Raw genomic sequence first — 14706 nt, 5'->3', positions numbered from 1 at the left:
GAAAATATTTCTAAATGCGGAAACTGAAGTCCAGAGAGGGAGAACGACTTCTCCAGAATCACAGAGCTGGTTGGAAGGAGAGCCAACAGGGGTTTCCTGGGAAGAAAGACCTACCATTGTCCTCACTAAACAGCTGACAACCTTCCGCAGTAGGTGTCCCCAAACATGTAGGCCACAGCTATTTATTGAGTTCCTAATATGTGCCTGGGGTACCCTAATTTCATCAGCATTTGATTTATAATGAAGCAACATTAACTTTTAATTATCAAATTAAAATGTCCCTTAGCTCTCATGGACTTGATCTCTTCTCTGTGGAGAAATCCTTGATTATTTTGTCTCATCTTTCTGCAGAGACTGGGGCTTCTCGAGGAAGGGTCTGGTTCTTCCACTCAGAGCAGGCATGTGGGGTTACCCTGCAAGGGTGAGGACCAAGCAGAGGCTTTGGAGGTGGTGAGATGTAAGTTAGAATTCCAACTCAACCCCTGACTAGCAAGGAGATCTGGATGAGTCGGTCTCTGAGCTTCTTCGGAGAAGCCAAGATCATGAGCCTACTTACGTGAGTGAATGGTTGAGAGTCAGATGACCCAATTGATTTGAGAATAATTTCTAAACTCTACGAACATTCAAGATGGTAGTTATTATTGATAGATTTCCTATAGAACAAGGAAGAAATTTATGCTTATCTAAGCTGGGTCCCCAACTTCCTCTCAACTCTCTGCTGCACCTGCACCTCTCCTTCAAATCCCACATTGCACATGCAATTGCTTGTAAAATGTCCATCTTCCCCACAAGATTTTGAGCTCCAGGAGGCCACATGCCCAGTGCCAAGTGCAGCACCTGCATATAGTGTTACTGTGTAATTGAAAAGAATATATTGAGAGTGCATAAACCAACATTTTATCAAGCATAAATCCAGTTACCTAATTTAACTTCATCATAATCCTGTGTTTAAGATTATCATCCCCAATTTACAGAGGAGAAAATAGAGGCTCAGAGAGGAAAAATGACTCCTACAGGTCATAAATCTCGCCCATGACTAAATTGACCCTAGAAGCCAAGCCCACCGGACCTCCAAACCACTCTGCTCTCCTGACTAACCTTCTGGATCTTAACCATTGCATAGCCATCGTTGAGGTTACCAGTCACTTGTGAGGCGGAGTCAGTGGTCAGGAGTTCTTCCTTTGTCCTGGGAAGGTCTGTTATAAACCCAAACTCCTGGACATATCCTCCCATCTCTCTTCCCTTTTCCAGGTAGAGAGGTGGAGGAGGAGGATGGAAGCAGGGAAAGGCTCCCTTCTGCCAGGCTAGACCTGGATCTTGTTGGCTCCTTAGAAGGAGGAGAAGTTGAAAAGCCTCCATTTACATGCAGAATTGACTTATTACTCCCAAGAAGAGTTGTAAAAGCACTTTTGAAATAGAAAAAAAAAATATATATATATATATATACACACATATGTTTTTAGTACTTATCTGGCTGCTGGTTTTGAATTTTCCCCATACCTAAGTGTTACCTTCACAAATTTCCTTTGTCCTGAAATTTATTCTGCTAAGCCCAAAGTGGTCACAGATGGAGAGCCTGGACTGTTCTGAGTAGCTGAAGATAAAGAACCTTGTCTTAAGTCAGAAAGACTCTTTTGAATCACAGCCCTACCACTTACAAACTCCTTGCCTTGTTTTCCTCATACGATAGTACTTACCTCATACAGTTGTTCTAAGAATAATTACAGGACCAGACCAGGAAGTACCCCATAAATGTCACCAACTTTGATGGTGTCATGGTGAGGAGCATGGATTACAGAGTCTGACTGCTTGGGCTCTGCCAGTTACTACTATGTGATTCAGGGGTTCCCGCGCAAATTGTTTAACCCCTCTGCTCCTGAGCATCCTTCTTTGTAAGTGACATTTCTATCTTATAAGGTTGTGGGAATATTAATGATTCCCTGGCACTTAAGAAAGTGCTACATTGTTATAATTTCCTCCCCAGCTCCTCTTGATAGAGTCTAGCCCTGTCACTACATCCCTCATTGCCTCTCTCTCTCTGAGTTCAGAAAACCTGGTTCATTCATTTATTTATTCATTTAGTCACTCAGCAAATATCCCGAGTGCCAGGCCTGATGTGTCCGGTGAGTACGGAGATGAACCAGACGTGGGCCTGGGTCCTCTAGGGGATCACAGACTGGACCCTCCTATTACAACAAATTTGTTGTTGTTTTTCGTGTAAAAACCACATTCTCCTTATTTTCCTCCGACTTGTTCCTGCCAACTCCACAGTCTCTTCTATGCAAACTCACTTTGGTAGGTCTCCAAGCTCAGTCCAGGGACTCCTCTCAGGGGTGTTACATAGCATCTCTATGCCAATGATGCCCACCTGTGTATCTCCAGTCCAGTCCTCTTCCCAGGGATCTACTTCCATAAATCTAACTGCCTACTTGATACTTCCAGTCTGGTTTCGAATGGTCATTTCAAACTGCAGAAATCCAACTCGGAACTCTCAATTTCCTTGCCACTATCCCAACAGGGGTCCACCCATATTCTCCATTCCTATAGACAGCAGTGCTGTCTTCTCCATTGCTCAAGTCATGAACCTTTGATTCATCTTTGATTCTTCCCACATATAACCCATATGTAGGTCCTATGGCAGTAGCCCAAATATTTACCAAATATGTCCTCTTTTCATCTCCACTGCCGCTACTCTAATAAAGTTACTAAGCTCTCAGGAGAATTGTTTCAAGTGCCTCTACTCTTGTCCCTAAAATCCATTACCTCCATGATGGGCAGGATATCCTTTTACAGTGTTTCCCTGTTAATATGACTTTGCTCAGTACGTAGAATAAATGCCAAACCCTGACCCTGGCCAGCAGGCCCTGCATGGTGTGAACTCTGAAAAGCTCTCTGACTCACTTGCAGTTTATTTCACAATCCAGCTGCTGGCCTCCACTCTGCCACACTTTCCCTTGCTGTAGTGCCTTTGTTTGCACAGAATTCTCTTGCCAGCTGTTTTTGGTAGTACTCAGTTTTTCAAATTTTAAACTGGAGTCTTACTTTGTTGTCCAGGCTGATCTTGAACTGCTGAGCTCAAGTGATCCTCCTATCTCAGCCTCCCCAGTACCTAGACTTATAGGTGTGGGCCCCCATGCCCAGTATGCCAGCTGCTTTGAGTGACTGATTCTAATGACCTTTTGAGGTTCAGCTCAAACGTCAGAGGCCTTTCCTGATCACCTGCTACCTACAGTAGACTCATCTACTCCGCCATTCACCACCTGTGGCTCATCTAGTGCACAGCAGCCCTCCACTGTCTTGTGTATCTGCTGTATACAGTCTGTCATCCCCACCTGGGTGTCAGCTCCTTAAAGGCACATCCTTATCTGTCTTGTTCACTTCAGGTCCTATGATAGCACCTGTCACATAGTCAGCCTCCTGTAAATATTTGTCAAAAGAATAAATAGATGAATATTTTAATGAAAGGATGTCCTAAAAGTCTGTTGGAGTCCAGAGAAGGGAGCTTCATCCTGAGGGAGCTAGGGAAAGCTTCTCTGACAAGAGACCATTTGGGCTGGACTGTGAAAGATGAGCAAGATGGTACCAGCTGGTGTAAAGAAGGCAGGGGATGAGTCTTCCCACTTGAAGGAATAACAGACACAAAAGCACAGAGCAGAAGAGCACAAGAGCACTTGAAAGTTACAGAAGTTCTGGAAGGCTGGTGTGTGAGAGGGAGAGAAGCAGGGGATGAAGTGTCCATGGCCTATCCCTTTGGTTCCCTGGGTCAGTTGCCTAAATGTCTAATGTAGTCTTCCTCCTTTTCTCCCCTTGATTTGTCCATCCCTCTTGGTGTCAGAAATTTCTGTCCAGGCACATTCAGGACATACCTGAGGTAGGAAGGCTTAACTATGCCACTTCAGAGATTTATCTGTACAAAACATGACACAAGACCTTTACATTATTTTGTTTATTTGATTTCCTTGGTTGTTATTAAAGAAAGAATTCTCAATTTTTCCAACTTCCAGCAATACCTTTTACTTCTTAAAGTAACAGAAAAGGAGATATTTTGGTTGATGACAAAAGGAATAGACTGGAGACATTTTTTGCCCAAGTCCTATGGAGGAATCAACTTCCTGGAACATTGTCTGGAGGTTCCCTAACACTTCCTGTACCTTCCCCCCGCACACACCTCAATGGCCTTCTGAGTGGCTAATACCAGCAGTCCCCAGACCTCACATCAAGGTGAAGGACTGTCTGGGGCCTGCCTGACTGACCTGGCAATCGCCTTGCTAGGCTGCAAGCTCTTGAGAGAACAGCAGCACATGCAGCGTGGAGCCTTGCAGCCAGCAGCCTGGGTTTCAGTCCCAGCTCTGCTACCTCTGGCTATGTATTAAGCTCTCTGTTCCTTTCCTTCCAATGAAAAGTGGAAAAAAATAGCAAAGCTCACCCTTATCAACTTGCTATGATCCTTTCCCAAGTTCAGTTTCTTCCTCACCTCCTGACCTGAGATAAAAGCTCCTATGCCCTTCCCAGATTTCCCTCCTCCGCTGGATGAAATATATGATCAACTCTGAGATACTACCCAAATGTGAAGAGTAGCACACCACATCAGAGAACCGAGCTCAGGTTTTGGCCAGTGCCGAGTGAGATGAAGCAGGGAAGCAGATTAGGAAGTAGAATGAAAACCCATTTCCTCCCTGATGTCTAGGAGGAAGCGAACTCCACACTAAATTATGTTGCAAATATGCCCCAAGGTAGTTTTAATTTTATTGGCACTGATTTTAATTTACTCTTTAGGCCCCTGATTGCAGGATGAGCTGTTGGCTGCTGGCAAGGGGACAGCCCTTCATCACTTGGTTTTAATTAAGGTTCTTAAGTTTGGAAGGAAATAACAGAGATACCCCCCCCCCTTCTATTCTCATTCTCAAGTTATAATTAAAGGCCCTGCATTTGTGACACACCTCATGCTCTAGTGCAGCTCTAGTGTGGCCGCAGAAAAGTGACCATTTTACTACTAGAAAAGGTGTAAGATGTATCAGTGCACTCGCTGATTTATTCATCCTCTCACAGATTTATTTTCTCATCCATTTCTTCATCAAACGTTTAATGGCAACCTACTGTATACCAAGCCTCATTATGGTCCTATGAAGTTTTTATAAAATCAACAGTATAAGATCCCTGCCCTCCAAAAGCTCATTTTCATGCCAGTGGGAGATGGAAAGAATTCTTATGCCACATAGAAGAGGCCATTTACTCAGGCTGAGGGACAAAATAAGGTTTTTGAACTGAGATATTATACTAGTCAAGATGAATAATATTCAACTATAACAAATAATCTCTAAACCTCAATGTTTTAATATACTGAAGGTTTGTGTCTCTCTCACATCACAGTCTGAATACAGGTCAGGTGACTCCTTGGTCAGTTCTAATTCAGAGACATGGGCTTCTTCCTTCTTCTTCCTTCTTATGATACCATTATTTTTGCATGTGATTTCAATGTGGTAGATAAGAGAGAATGTGACTGAATGTATATGAATTTCATGGCCTTCCTCAATATAGCAGTTTGGCTCAGAAAAAGGAAATGGGACTAGCAGGCATCTATTCAGTTTTTGCCTTAAAGTTAAGGCTGGGTAAGAGTTAAGCGTATGAAAAGCTAGAGAAAGTACATTCTAGGCAGAGGAGATATTGTGTGTAAACGCGAAAAGCCATTAGCAAAGTGGTTTGAAGTACTCTAGGTAGTTCCGTGTGACTGGAGTGTAGAGTGTCAAACCAGAAGTGGTAAGAGTTGGAACTGCAGGCAAGGACCAGATGTGCAGGGCCTTTTAACAATGTTAAGGAGCTTGAACTCTATCCTGGGAGTAGCAGGCAACTGTACAACCAGTTTTAACTAGGAGCGTGACCTATTTTGTTCAAAAAAATCACTCTGAGGCAGCAAGGACATCAGCTTAAAAGCTATTGAAATTAATTTGGTAGATTTCATCTCTCCATATACCAAATTATGCTATGTCCATGTATGAACATACTACAATGAATCCCACTTATATGTATTATTATAATGCACTAACTAAAATAATAATAGAAGGGACATAAGCAGAGAGGGAAGAGAGGAGGGGAAGTAAAAAGAGGGTACTGGAGAATGAGATTAATTAAGGTATGTTACACGCACCTACAAATATGACACAATGAATCCCACTACTATATATAGTTATAAACACCATAAAATTATAATGAATTAAATAATAAATTTTGAAACTATTATAACAGTAGGCCAAGTAAGAGATGATGATGAGTTGGATCAAACCTGGCCCTATTCTTAAGGAACTCCAGGAACTCCAACTATCAACCATATTGGACATATGGTAGCAAGTACTGACATCAAAGCCCCAGCAAGAAGGACCTGAAGTGAACAAGACAGATAAGGATGTGCCTTTAAGGAGCTGACACCCAGGTGGGGATGACAGACTGTATACAGCAGATACACAGGACAGTGGAGGGCTGCTGTGCATACTAGGAATGCACTAGATGAGCCACAGGTGGTGAATGGCGGAGTAGATGAGCCTACTGTAGGTAGCAGGTGATCAGGAAAGGCCTCTGACGTTGAGCTGAACCTCAAAAGGTCACTAGAATCAGTCACTCAAAGAAGTCAGTCCCATCAGGGGATTAATTCACTGTTTGAGTTAAGGCTCTCATAACCCAATCGTTTTTCCTCTTAACCTTCTTACATTGTTTCTCACTCAAGATTTTGTGGAACATGTCACATCTTAACCATAACAGAAGGTAAACTCTTGAGATCAAGAACCTTCTGTTGTCTTCACTACTATGTGTCCTTAGTGCTCAGTATACCTTCTGGCATGTACTTCCTGTGTCTAGAATATTGTCTGACATATAGTAGGTACTCAGTAATTATATTCTGAAAAATAAATAAATGAAATCTAAGAAAATCAAATTTGAGATTATAGCCAATAATAATAGGGAAGAGGATAGGTGCAAACTTCGTTGAAAACAAAGTCTTTACATTTACAGAGAATGATCAATGAGAAGACTTAATGGAAACAAATATCACTTACAAGAGCAACTAAAAATGTCAACTTCCTGGATTTAAAACTTAACTGCTGTACCTAAATACAGCCTTGAATAAATGGGAAGGCTCAAAGTCATCAGTCGATTCTTCCAAGGTTAATCTACAAATTTAAAATGATTGTTTTATAAATATTGAAACTATTGACAAGGTTTGAGAGGGTGAGGAAAACTAAAGAAGCTAATTATAAAGATCAGATAGATAAATACGAAAGAAAATCCATGAACATTCAGATAAAGAGGCATAATGAGGTGATAATAGTTCCCCAAATATAAAACCATATAAACAGAAAATAATTAAAACTGTGTGATACTGAGCATAGGCAAATGATTAGAACAGAATAGAAAGTCTAAAATTAAAGCTAGGTATGTAGAAAAAATTATATGATAAAAAATTATTTTCATGTCAGTGGGGAAACATGTACAATTCAATAGTAGTATTAGAACAATAAAATTTAACCCTTACCTCACAAACTACATTCATATAAATTGAAATGGAAACAAAACATTTAAAAATAAACAATACAGCAGTAAACAGAAGAGTGAAAGAATTCAACCCAGGCACCACAAAAGACTGATAAATCTGAACATATAAAAAATTAACATATAAAAAATTCTTCATGAAAAAATGTACTAATAGAAGTAAAGTAAAAAGACAAATGACAAAAATATTTGTACTACCTATAAAGGCTAATTTCTCTAATGTATGACTTTGGTGAATCAATAAGAAATAAAGCATAACAACCTAATTTCTTAAAATGGGTATAGGAAATGAATGATCAATTCATAGAAAAGAAAATGTAAATAGTTCTTAAACATATAAAATGATAACTACAGTAAAAGATAATTAAGTAGAAGATAATTACAGTAAAAGTAATTCAGACTTAAAGTAATCTTAGACATCATTTTTTACCCATCAAATTGTAAATTAAAAAAAAAATGTTGATTCCACCCGTCTTGCCAAGGTAATTGAAAAAGAGACACCAGTTCTTGCCTACGACTGTCCTAGCCCTTCTAAGGTCAGTATGTCAGTATTTATCAGGATTGTAAGTGCAAGTAGGATATGGAAATTCTGCTTCTAGGAACTTATCCTAGGTATAATAGCAGATGTGTGAAATGGTGTTATATGCAAAGTCTATCCCTGAAGCATTGTTTATAGCAAGAGAAGACTGGAAACACCTTAGATGACTGTCAATGGGGAACTGGTTAGTTTATATGTGGCTGTTAAAAAGAATGAAGTAATTTTTTATTTATTGAGAAAGATCGCCTCCAATATATTCAGAGGAAAGAAAAGCATAGTGTGTTTAGGGTGCTAGCATTTGGGAGAGGGGAAAATATTTATTTGGATAAATGCAAACTACTTCCAGAAGGATCCATACGAACCTGATAACATTAGTTGCCTCTGGAGAGCATAACGGAGCAACTGGAAGACGGGTGGAAAGGAGATTTTTCACTGTGAATTTCAGACATTTTTACTTTTGGATCACATGAACCAACCAATTATAATTGGTTATTGGTATGAGCTGCCAGGTGGGAGGGTCAAGGGACACCACGCCAAGTAGTTATCTGAAGAGCCTGGTTCCAGTTCTTGCTCCTCCACCAACTTGCTGGCCAGACTTGAGCATGCAACCTCCCTGCTCAGGGCTGATCGGAGAAGGTCAGAGAAACTGATTTTCAAGGCTCTCTCTCACTTCTGACATCTGGAGACATAAACTTCAGATTTTCCCTCATACACTTCTTAAGTCATCTCTCTACCTCCTCCTTTCCTCTGCAGCTCATCAAAAGCTCAGAGGAAAAGACAGACAATTGAAGAAAATAAAATTGCAAAGATGACTTTTATGGGGCTCCTGTTGAATCATTGTGTATTCCACCTCCAAAGTTGGAAATGATGAGTTTAATATCTCACAGAGCAGTGCATCTTGTATCTCTCAAAAGACAGCTACGCTACCCAGAGAACTGGGAGCTTGCAGAGAGATAATTTTTCACTCCAACTCTGAGGCAAATGAAATGACAGTCATCAAGCCCACATTCTAGAAGCAACATGGTTTTCATTTGGTTTTAACTTCATTTGAAAGTGTCCCAAGGAGGGAGAATCCCTCCAAATGTGGACTTTTCTTCTTTCCCCAGACTATGTACTAGAAAGGAGACAGAGAGGTGACCAGAATTTGCCTTGGCTATTTCTAATGTTGGCCACTGATAATGACAAGTTAATTGTGCTGGGGTCAGGGGACTTGGGTGTCAGTCCCAATTATTCCAGGAGCTTGATCAAGTCCCTTCCACATCTGGGTCCTCCATTACTCTCAGAAAGGACTAATAGGTATTGGACTGATATATAGGAAGAGGTTTGTATTTGAGGGACATTGAAGAACCAATGGCCTAAAGGTGCTTCCAATTTCTGCCAGTCCGTTATGATATCTGGGTAATCTCTTTGGGGCATTTATTTGGTCATTTTACCCACAATTGCATCCTTCACTTATAGGCACTAAGCTTCTGTAAAGAAGAGAGTTCCCCTACTCTCAGGGAAGCTTAAAAAATAATACCATATCAAGCTGGGAAAGTGCCTTAATATGCAAAAGTAGAGAGCAGAGGAAGACTAGTCAATGCTATTTACAGATTACAGACTTCCTTCAGAAATCTCCCCTCTTTATATGTTACAGGGAAGTAGGCATGGCATCAGGTAATAAGTTCAGTAAAAGAATTAACTAAGACTTTTTATGCAAAGCTCCCAGAATAGTCCTTGGCACACATTAAATGTGTAGAAAATGAGAGTAACTATTATTATTATTACTGTGTTTAATTTCCACTGTAAATTTGTGATATTGGAATTAAGATACCCATTTTTCAGATAAGAAAACTGAGGCTCAAAGTGAGAGCCTGATTTGTACCAGGTACCCCAGCATGAAATGGTGAGTTAGGGTAAAACTATAAGTAGGCCCAAAGTAAATACAACTGTATCACTTGGAAGGTTATTTCTTATTAATCAGAGGAATATGTTCTACTAATGTCTAACCATTAATTTGTTAACTGAGTAAGTAACATCATGACTAAACTCAACAAAACCTCACTTCTTCAGAAGACCCCTAAAGAGGGATGCTAATGGCAGTGCTTGCAGACCCCGAGAATAGAGAAATTGATCCTGACCTATCTCAACCCCTCTGATCACACTGCAAATAGTTGCCAAATCTGCTGACCCACAGGGCCGGCTGCAAAGGGTATGCTTGTATGGTGCTTGTTCCCTTTAAGGTAAGCTCTACGGTCTCAGACCTCTGAGCTGTTATTCTTTCTTTCAACAGAAAACAAGCCTGGAGTTCTACATCGACATCCACGCCCACTCCACCATGATGAATGGCTTCATGTATGGCAACATCTTTGAGGATGAGGAGCGGTTCCAGAGGCAGGCCATCTTCCCCAAGCTCCTCTGCCAGAATGCCGAGGACTTCTCCTACGTAAGTCAAGAGCTCTTGCATACCCAGCTCCAGCCCCTGCACGCCTCTGTGCCTCCTCCTGCCCCCCCTTTCTTCTGGCTCAGTTCAGTGTGGTTTGACCTTCATGGGACACCTACTCTGTGCCAGGTCTTGCGTGGGTGATAGAGATGGAGGTAAACTAGCCGTGACCATGCCCTCAGGCACTCAGGACCAGTCAGGGAGGGAGCCCCTGAAAAGTTGGCACTTGGTCTGTCTGATGAGCTGGCATCTGTTTAGTGGATCTGACTCCAGCATTAATAAGGGACAGGAACTCACTGATGCCTCCCACGTGCCAGGCCCCAGCCCAGGGCCTGTTTTCATCTCCCTCAGTTTTTTTGGTACAAGGGGTCAGTCACCCACCATTCTCTTCCTCCATGACTCTTTCTTGGCCTCAATTTCGTTGTCGGCAGTTGTTGAGTGATGATTTCCATGTCTACAGCGGCTTGTCCTGCATGTCCTGGTGAAAATGTGCAACTCTAGATATCGAAGTGCCTTGCAGCCCGTAAAGACCTCAACAACTCCAGAGGCGGATGCTCTCACTACCCCTCCCATGTGAGGAGACTGGAGAGGACCTTAGGCAGGAGTTAGAAAAATTCATAGCACAAAGCAATATCGTGAAAGAACAGGGAGGAGAGACAGGAATGGGGATCAGCCTGTGGTGTGGGGACATGGGAGAGTGTTTGCCCATTTTACTTGTTTTGATACTAAATCTCTGGGCCTTGTTATTTCCATGTGGCCAGAGGAGGAGAGGTCTACAAAGGTCATAGCAATTTTTGAAGTTGATGAGCTGAACACTCACCTGCCTGTAGCTTCAGGCTGGACATTAGTGGAGATGATGAATTTCTCTGTGTGGTAAAGTGCACTCTGAATCCCAGAATCTTTGAATGTCAGACCAGAAAAGGAAATGGAGATTGTTTAGTCTAGTCCTCTCTTTATACCCAAGAGACTCCTAAGGATCACAAAAGTTGAGAATGCATCGCAAGGTTACCTAGCATAGGGATAGAATTGAAGGAGGTGGCTGCCCATTTGCAGTTAAGGGACAAAAACGGCCATGTTTGTTTCCATAGGAACCACTACAATCCTGTCTTTTTGAAACCGCTGCAATTTCAGAGCAGGTTGCTGCCTCCTGGGTCCAGATTCCTTGGAAGAAGTGTCTGGTTTCAGAGACCCTCACAGGGGTGAGGTTTCAGGGCCTTCAGAAAGGAGCCCAACCCAGGAGCCTTATTTCTGGGATTCTTGAAGATGTTCCTGCCACGCAGCCCCCACAGGAGCTCAGAGCTGGAGTTAAGGGCGACATCCAGTTCTAATCACTATCTGTGCCTGATCCTCAATGCCTGATTTCAAAATGGGAAAGTAGTTCGCCACGTGGATTTCAAAGTCCTTCCAGATCTGCCATTTTATGATTTTCTGATTGTTTCCTTTTCCTTAAATTGCACAAGCACACACATCTTTGTTTCTTTCACTGTCTCTATCTCTCCTGTTTTCATGTTTTCCTTCTCTCTCTTACTTCTGAATAGGACACACATCTTCTTATTAAAACCAGTCTTCATTTACTTAGATGTACATGGGTTCACACAGAATGCCCTAGAAGCTTCAGCAAACTGACCCTTACAACTCTGTGAACAAGGTGTTTTTATCACATCTACTTTACAGATGAAGAAAGTGAGGTTGTGACAGATAAGGCCACTTGCCTGCTGTCACACTGATGGGAATAGACAGGCGTGAGTGGTGGGAACAGGAGCTTAAGAAAGCGATTCTATAAACTGGGCCCACTGTGCTGACCCCCACATGCTTTCTTTTGTAAAAAACAAACAAACAACAGGGAAAAAAAAAAAAAAAAAAAGCAATTTACCTGCAGCCCTGCTTGGCTTAGGTCAACAGGACATGATATATCTCTCAGCAAACAACCTGTTATCTGCAGGAGAAATGCAGGCCTGAAATGCAATGAAAAGAGCACAAGTTACCTTGTGGTGGGGCGTGGGGTGGGCTTTTATGACCCTTTACACAATCCAGAGCCCAGAACTCAGGGAAATAGGGATAATTCCCCCTAATCATAAAATTTGTAAGAAAAGGGTCCAATTAGAACTGGTTTACATGGGCCCAAGTGACCTAAAGTTGTCATGTGCAGTAGGGACTTGAAATCTTATGTCCTCCTGCTATTGATAGGTGGACCTGGTTGGAATTCTTTGGAAACTTCTCCGGGACCCCCAGAAAAACCAGAGGGCAGAAGGGGCACCCCATCCTTCTCCTTTCTGAGGAGACCCACTCTCCCTTGAGAGTGTTCCCTTTTCCTTTCTCCCATCCTTTCTAATAAACTCATGCCTGCTTCTCTGATTCACATGTCTGAAATTTTTCTGGTATGATCACAAGAACTGGGTTGAGAAAGGACCTCTATGGCTGCCTCAGCTTAGTGGCAGGTCTGTGCCCTGGGTCACAACCACCAGGGGGTGGCGGAGCATGTTTGGAGAGAACTTGAGTCTGACCTGTCTGTCTACTCTGATGGGTACTGTCAACACCCTAGTGAAGACACAGTCACAGTCCCTAACCTCTGGTGATACTGGACCTGAGTTCAGAATCTCTAATGGGAACCTGGAGTCACTTGGGCCTGGATTCAAATCTACTGTCTGGCTTACTTGCTCCACCTCTGAGAGCCTCAGTTTCCTCATCTACAGAGAGGTGAAATGTCACACCCACTTCAGGGGATTCTTTGGAAGCCTAAATGGGCAACAATATTATAAAATTGAAATCACTATCCAAATTTTAATTCTGATTATCATCATAATAGAGTTGCTTCTTGCTCCCTGTCTACTTTTCCTGCTCCATCTGTCCCCGTTCAAGTTTCCACAGACAGTTGCTGAGCAGCAGTTACGCTGCCCCAAGAGCTCCGCTGGGTCTTCATTTAATCATGTTGTTTATTCAGTCAGTCCTCATGAAGATCCTGAGATGTGGGATGAATATCCCACTTTTTAGATGAGGAAGCTGAGACTGAGGAAGTGTAAGATCTACTCAAAACCTAATATCCAGCGGGTGCCCAGGCCTGATTCTCTTCTCCTTACTTACTCTTTCAGTCCAGCACATCCTTCAACCGGGATGCCGTGAAGGCGGGAACTGGCCGGCGCTTCCTGGGTGGTCTCCTGGACCACACTTCCTACTGCTACACCCTGGAGGTGTCCTTCTACAGCTACATTGTTGGGGGCACCACGGCTGCTGTGCCCTACACTGAAGAAGCCTGTATCCTTGGCGGATTCCCACCCAGCCCTGGGCCAGTCTCATCCAGCCAGGAGAGTCCAAGTCTGCCAGGATTTTCTAGCAGGTCAGAAATCAGGATTCCGGTTCAGGAAAAGGCCAGACTCTGAGGGGAGGGTGGAGGTGGCCGCTTTGGATTGTCCCTTTTGCCCTGCCCTTCATGTGCCCTTCACCTGGACCTCCCCCAGACCCAGGTCTTCCTCGGGCCCCCTGGACCCCTGGACCTCCTACTGCTCCTGCTGCTCTCACCTTTCCCCCACCCCCCTGGTGAGGCATCACGTGAGTCTTCTGCCCTCTGCAGTGTGTGAGTGCCCAGGCTCCATGATGCTCCGGGTGGCTGAGGAACAGCTTGACCATCTTGGCTCCTCCTACTCGGATCACACAAAACGGGTTTCTCTCTTCACCACTGTCTCCTTGTGCACCTGCTTCTCTGACTTTTCCTGCTCTCTCCTCGCTGGTTTTCCTTCCTTGCTTTCTCTCCCTGCCTCCCTTCCGCTTCCTCCCCTCCTAGCTGTCTCCTCTCTTCTTCCAATGCTTCTTTCTCTTTCTCTTCTCTTTGCCTCCTCTCTGCCATCCCTGTCTCTCTCTCGGCCTCTGTGCATCTTTCTCTCTGCCTTTGTATTTTTTTGACCAATTGGTTCTCCTTAGTTTTCTCATCAGATTTCTCTGAAAACTGCTAAGTTTGCTGTGATGAAATGAGCGGTTACTTCTTAGCCTGCTGGATTTGTTTAGGTAGAATTTAGTAATTCTAGCTTCCTAAGTGTTGTTTTTTATTTCAAAGTCACTGTATCAGGACTGTCAAAGGTTGTGATAGAGTCTGCTTTCACCTATTTTTTTTAAAATTTAGATTGATCAATTTCTCCTTTCCCAACCCTTATTTTTCTCAGAGAAAGTATTACAGTTGGGGAAGGGAGGAAAAGGTGGAATGAAATCCATATAA

At 42.8% G+C, this 14706-nt stretch overlaps 1 protein-coding gene across 4 annotated transcripts in view; it reads left to right on the top strand.

The window, feature by feature from the left end:
• Window positions 1-14706, top strand: part of AGBL4 (AGBL carboxypeptidase 4) — a 1452665-nt gene that overhangs the window by 1382124 nt on the left and 55835 nt on the right. For all 4 annotated transcript variants that reach the window (XM_079154653.1, XM_079154652.1, XM_079154651.1 and 1 more), the window contains 2 exons: window positions 10350-10502; window positions 13589-13751. In XM_079154653.1, coding sequence (XP_079010779.1) covers window positions 10350-10502; window positions 13589-13751 — 316 coding nt within the window. The remainder of the gene's footprint in view (window positions 1-10349; window positions 10503-13588; window positions 13752-14706) is intronic.

Source organism: Sciurus vulgaris, assembly GCF_902686455.1.
Source record: "Sciurus vulgaris genome assembly, chromosome: 1".
NCBI lineage: Eukaryota > Metazoa > Chordata > Mammalia > Rodentia > Sciuridae > Sciurus > Sciurus vulgaris.
This window is presented reverse-complemented; position numbering and strand designations above follow the sequence as displayed.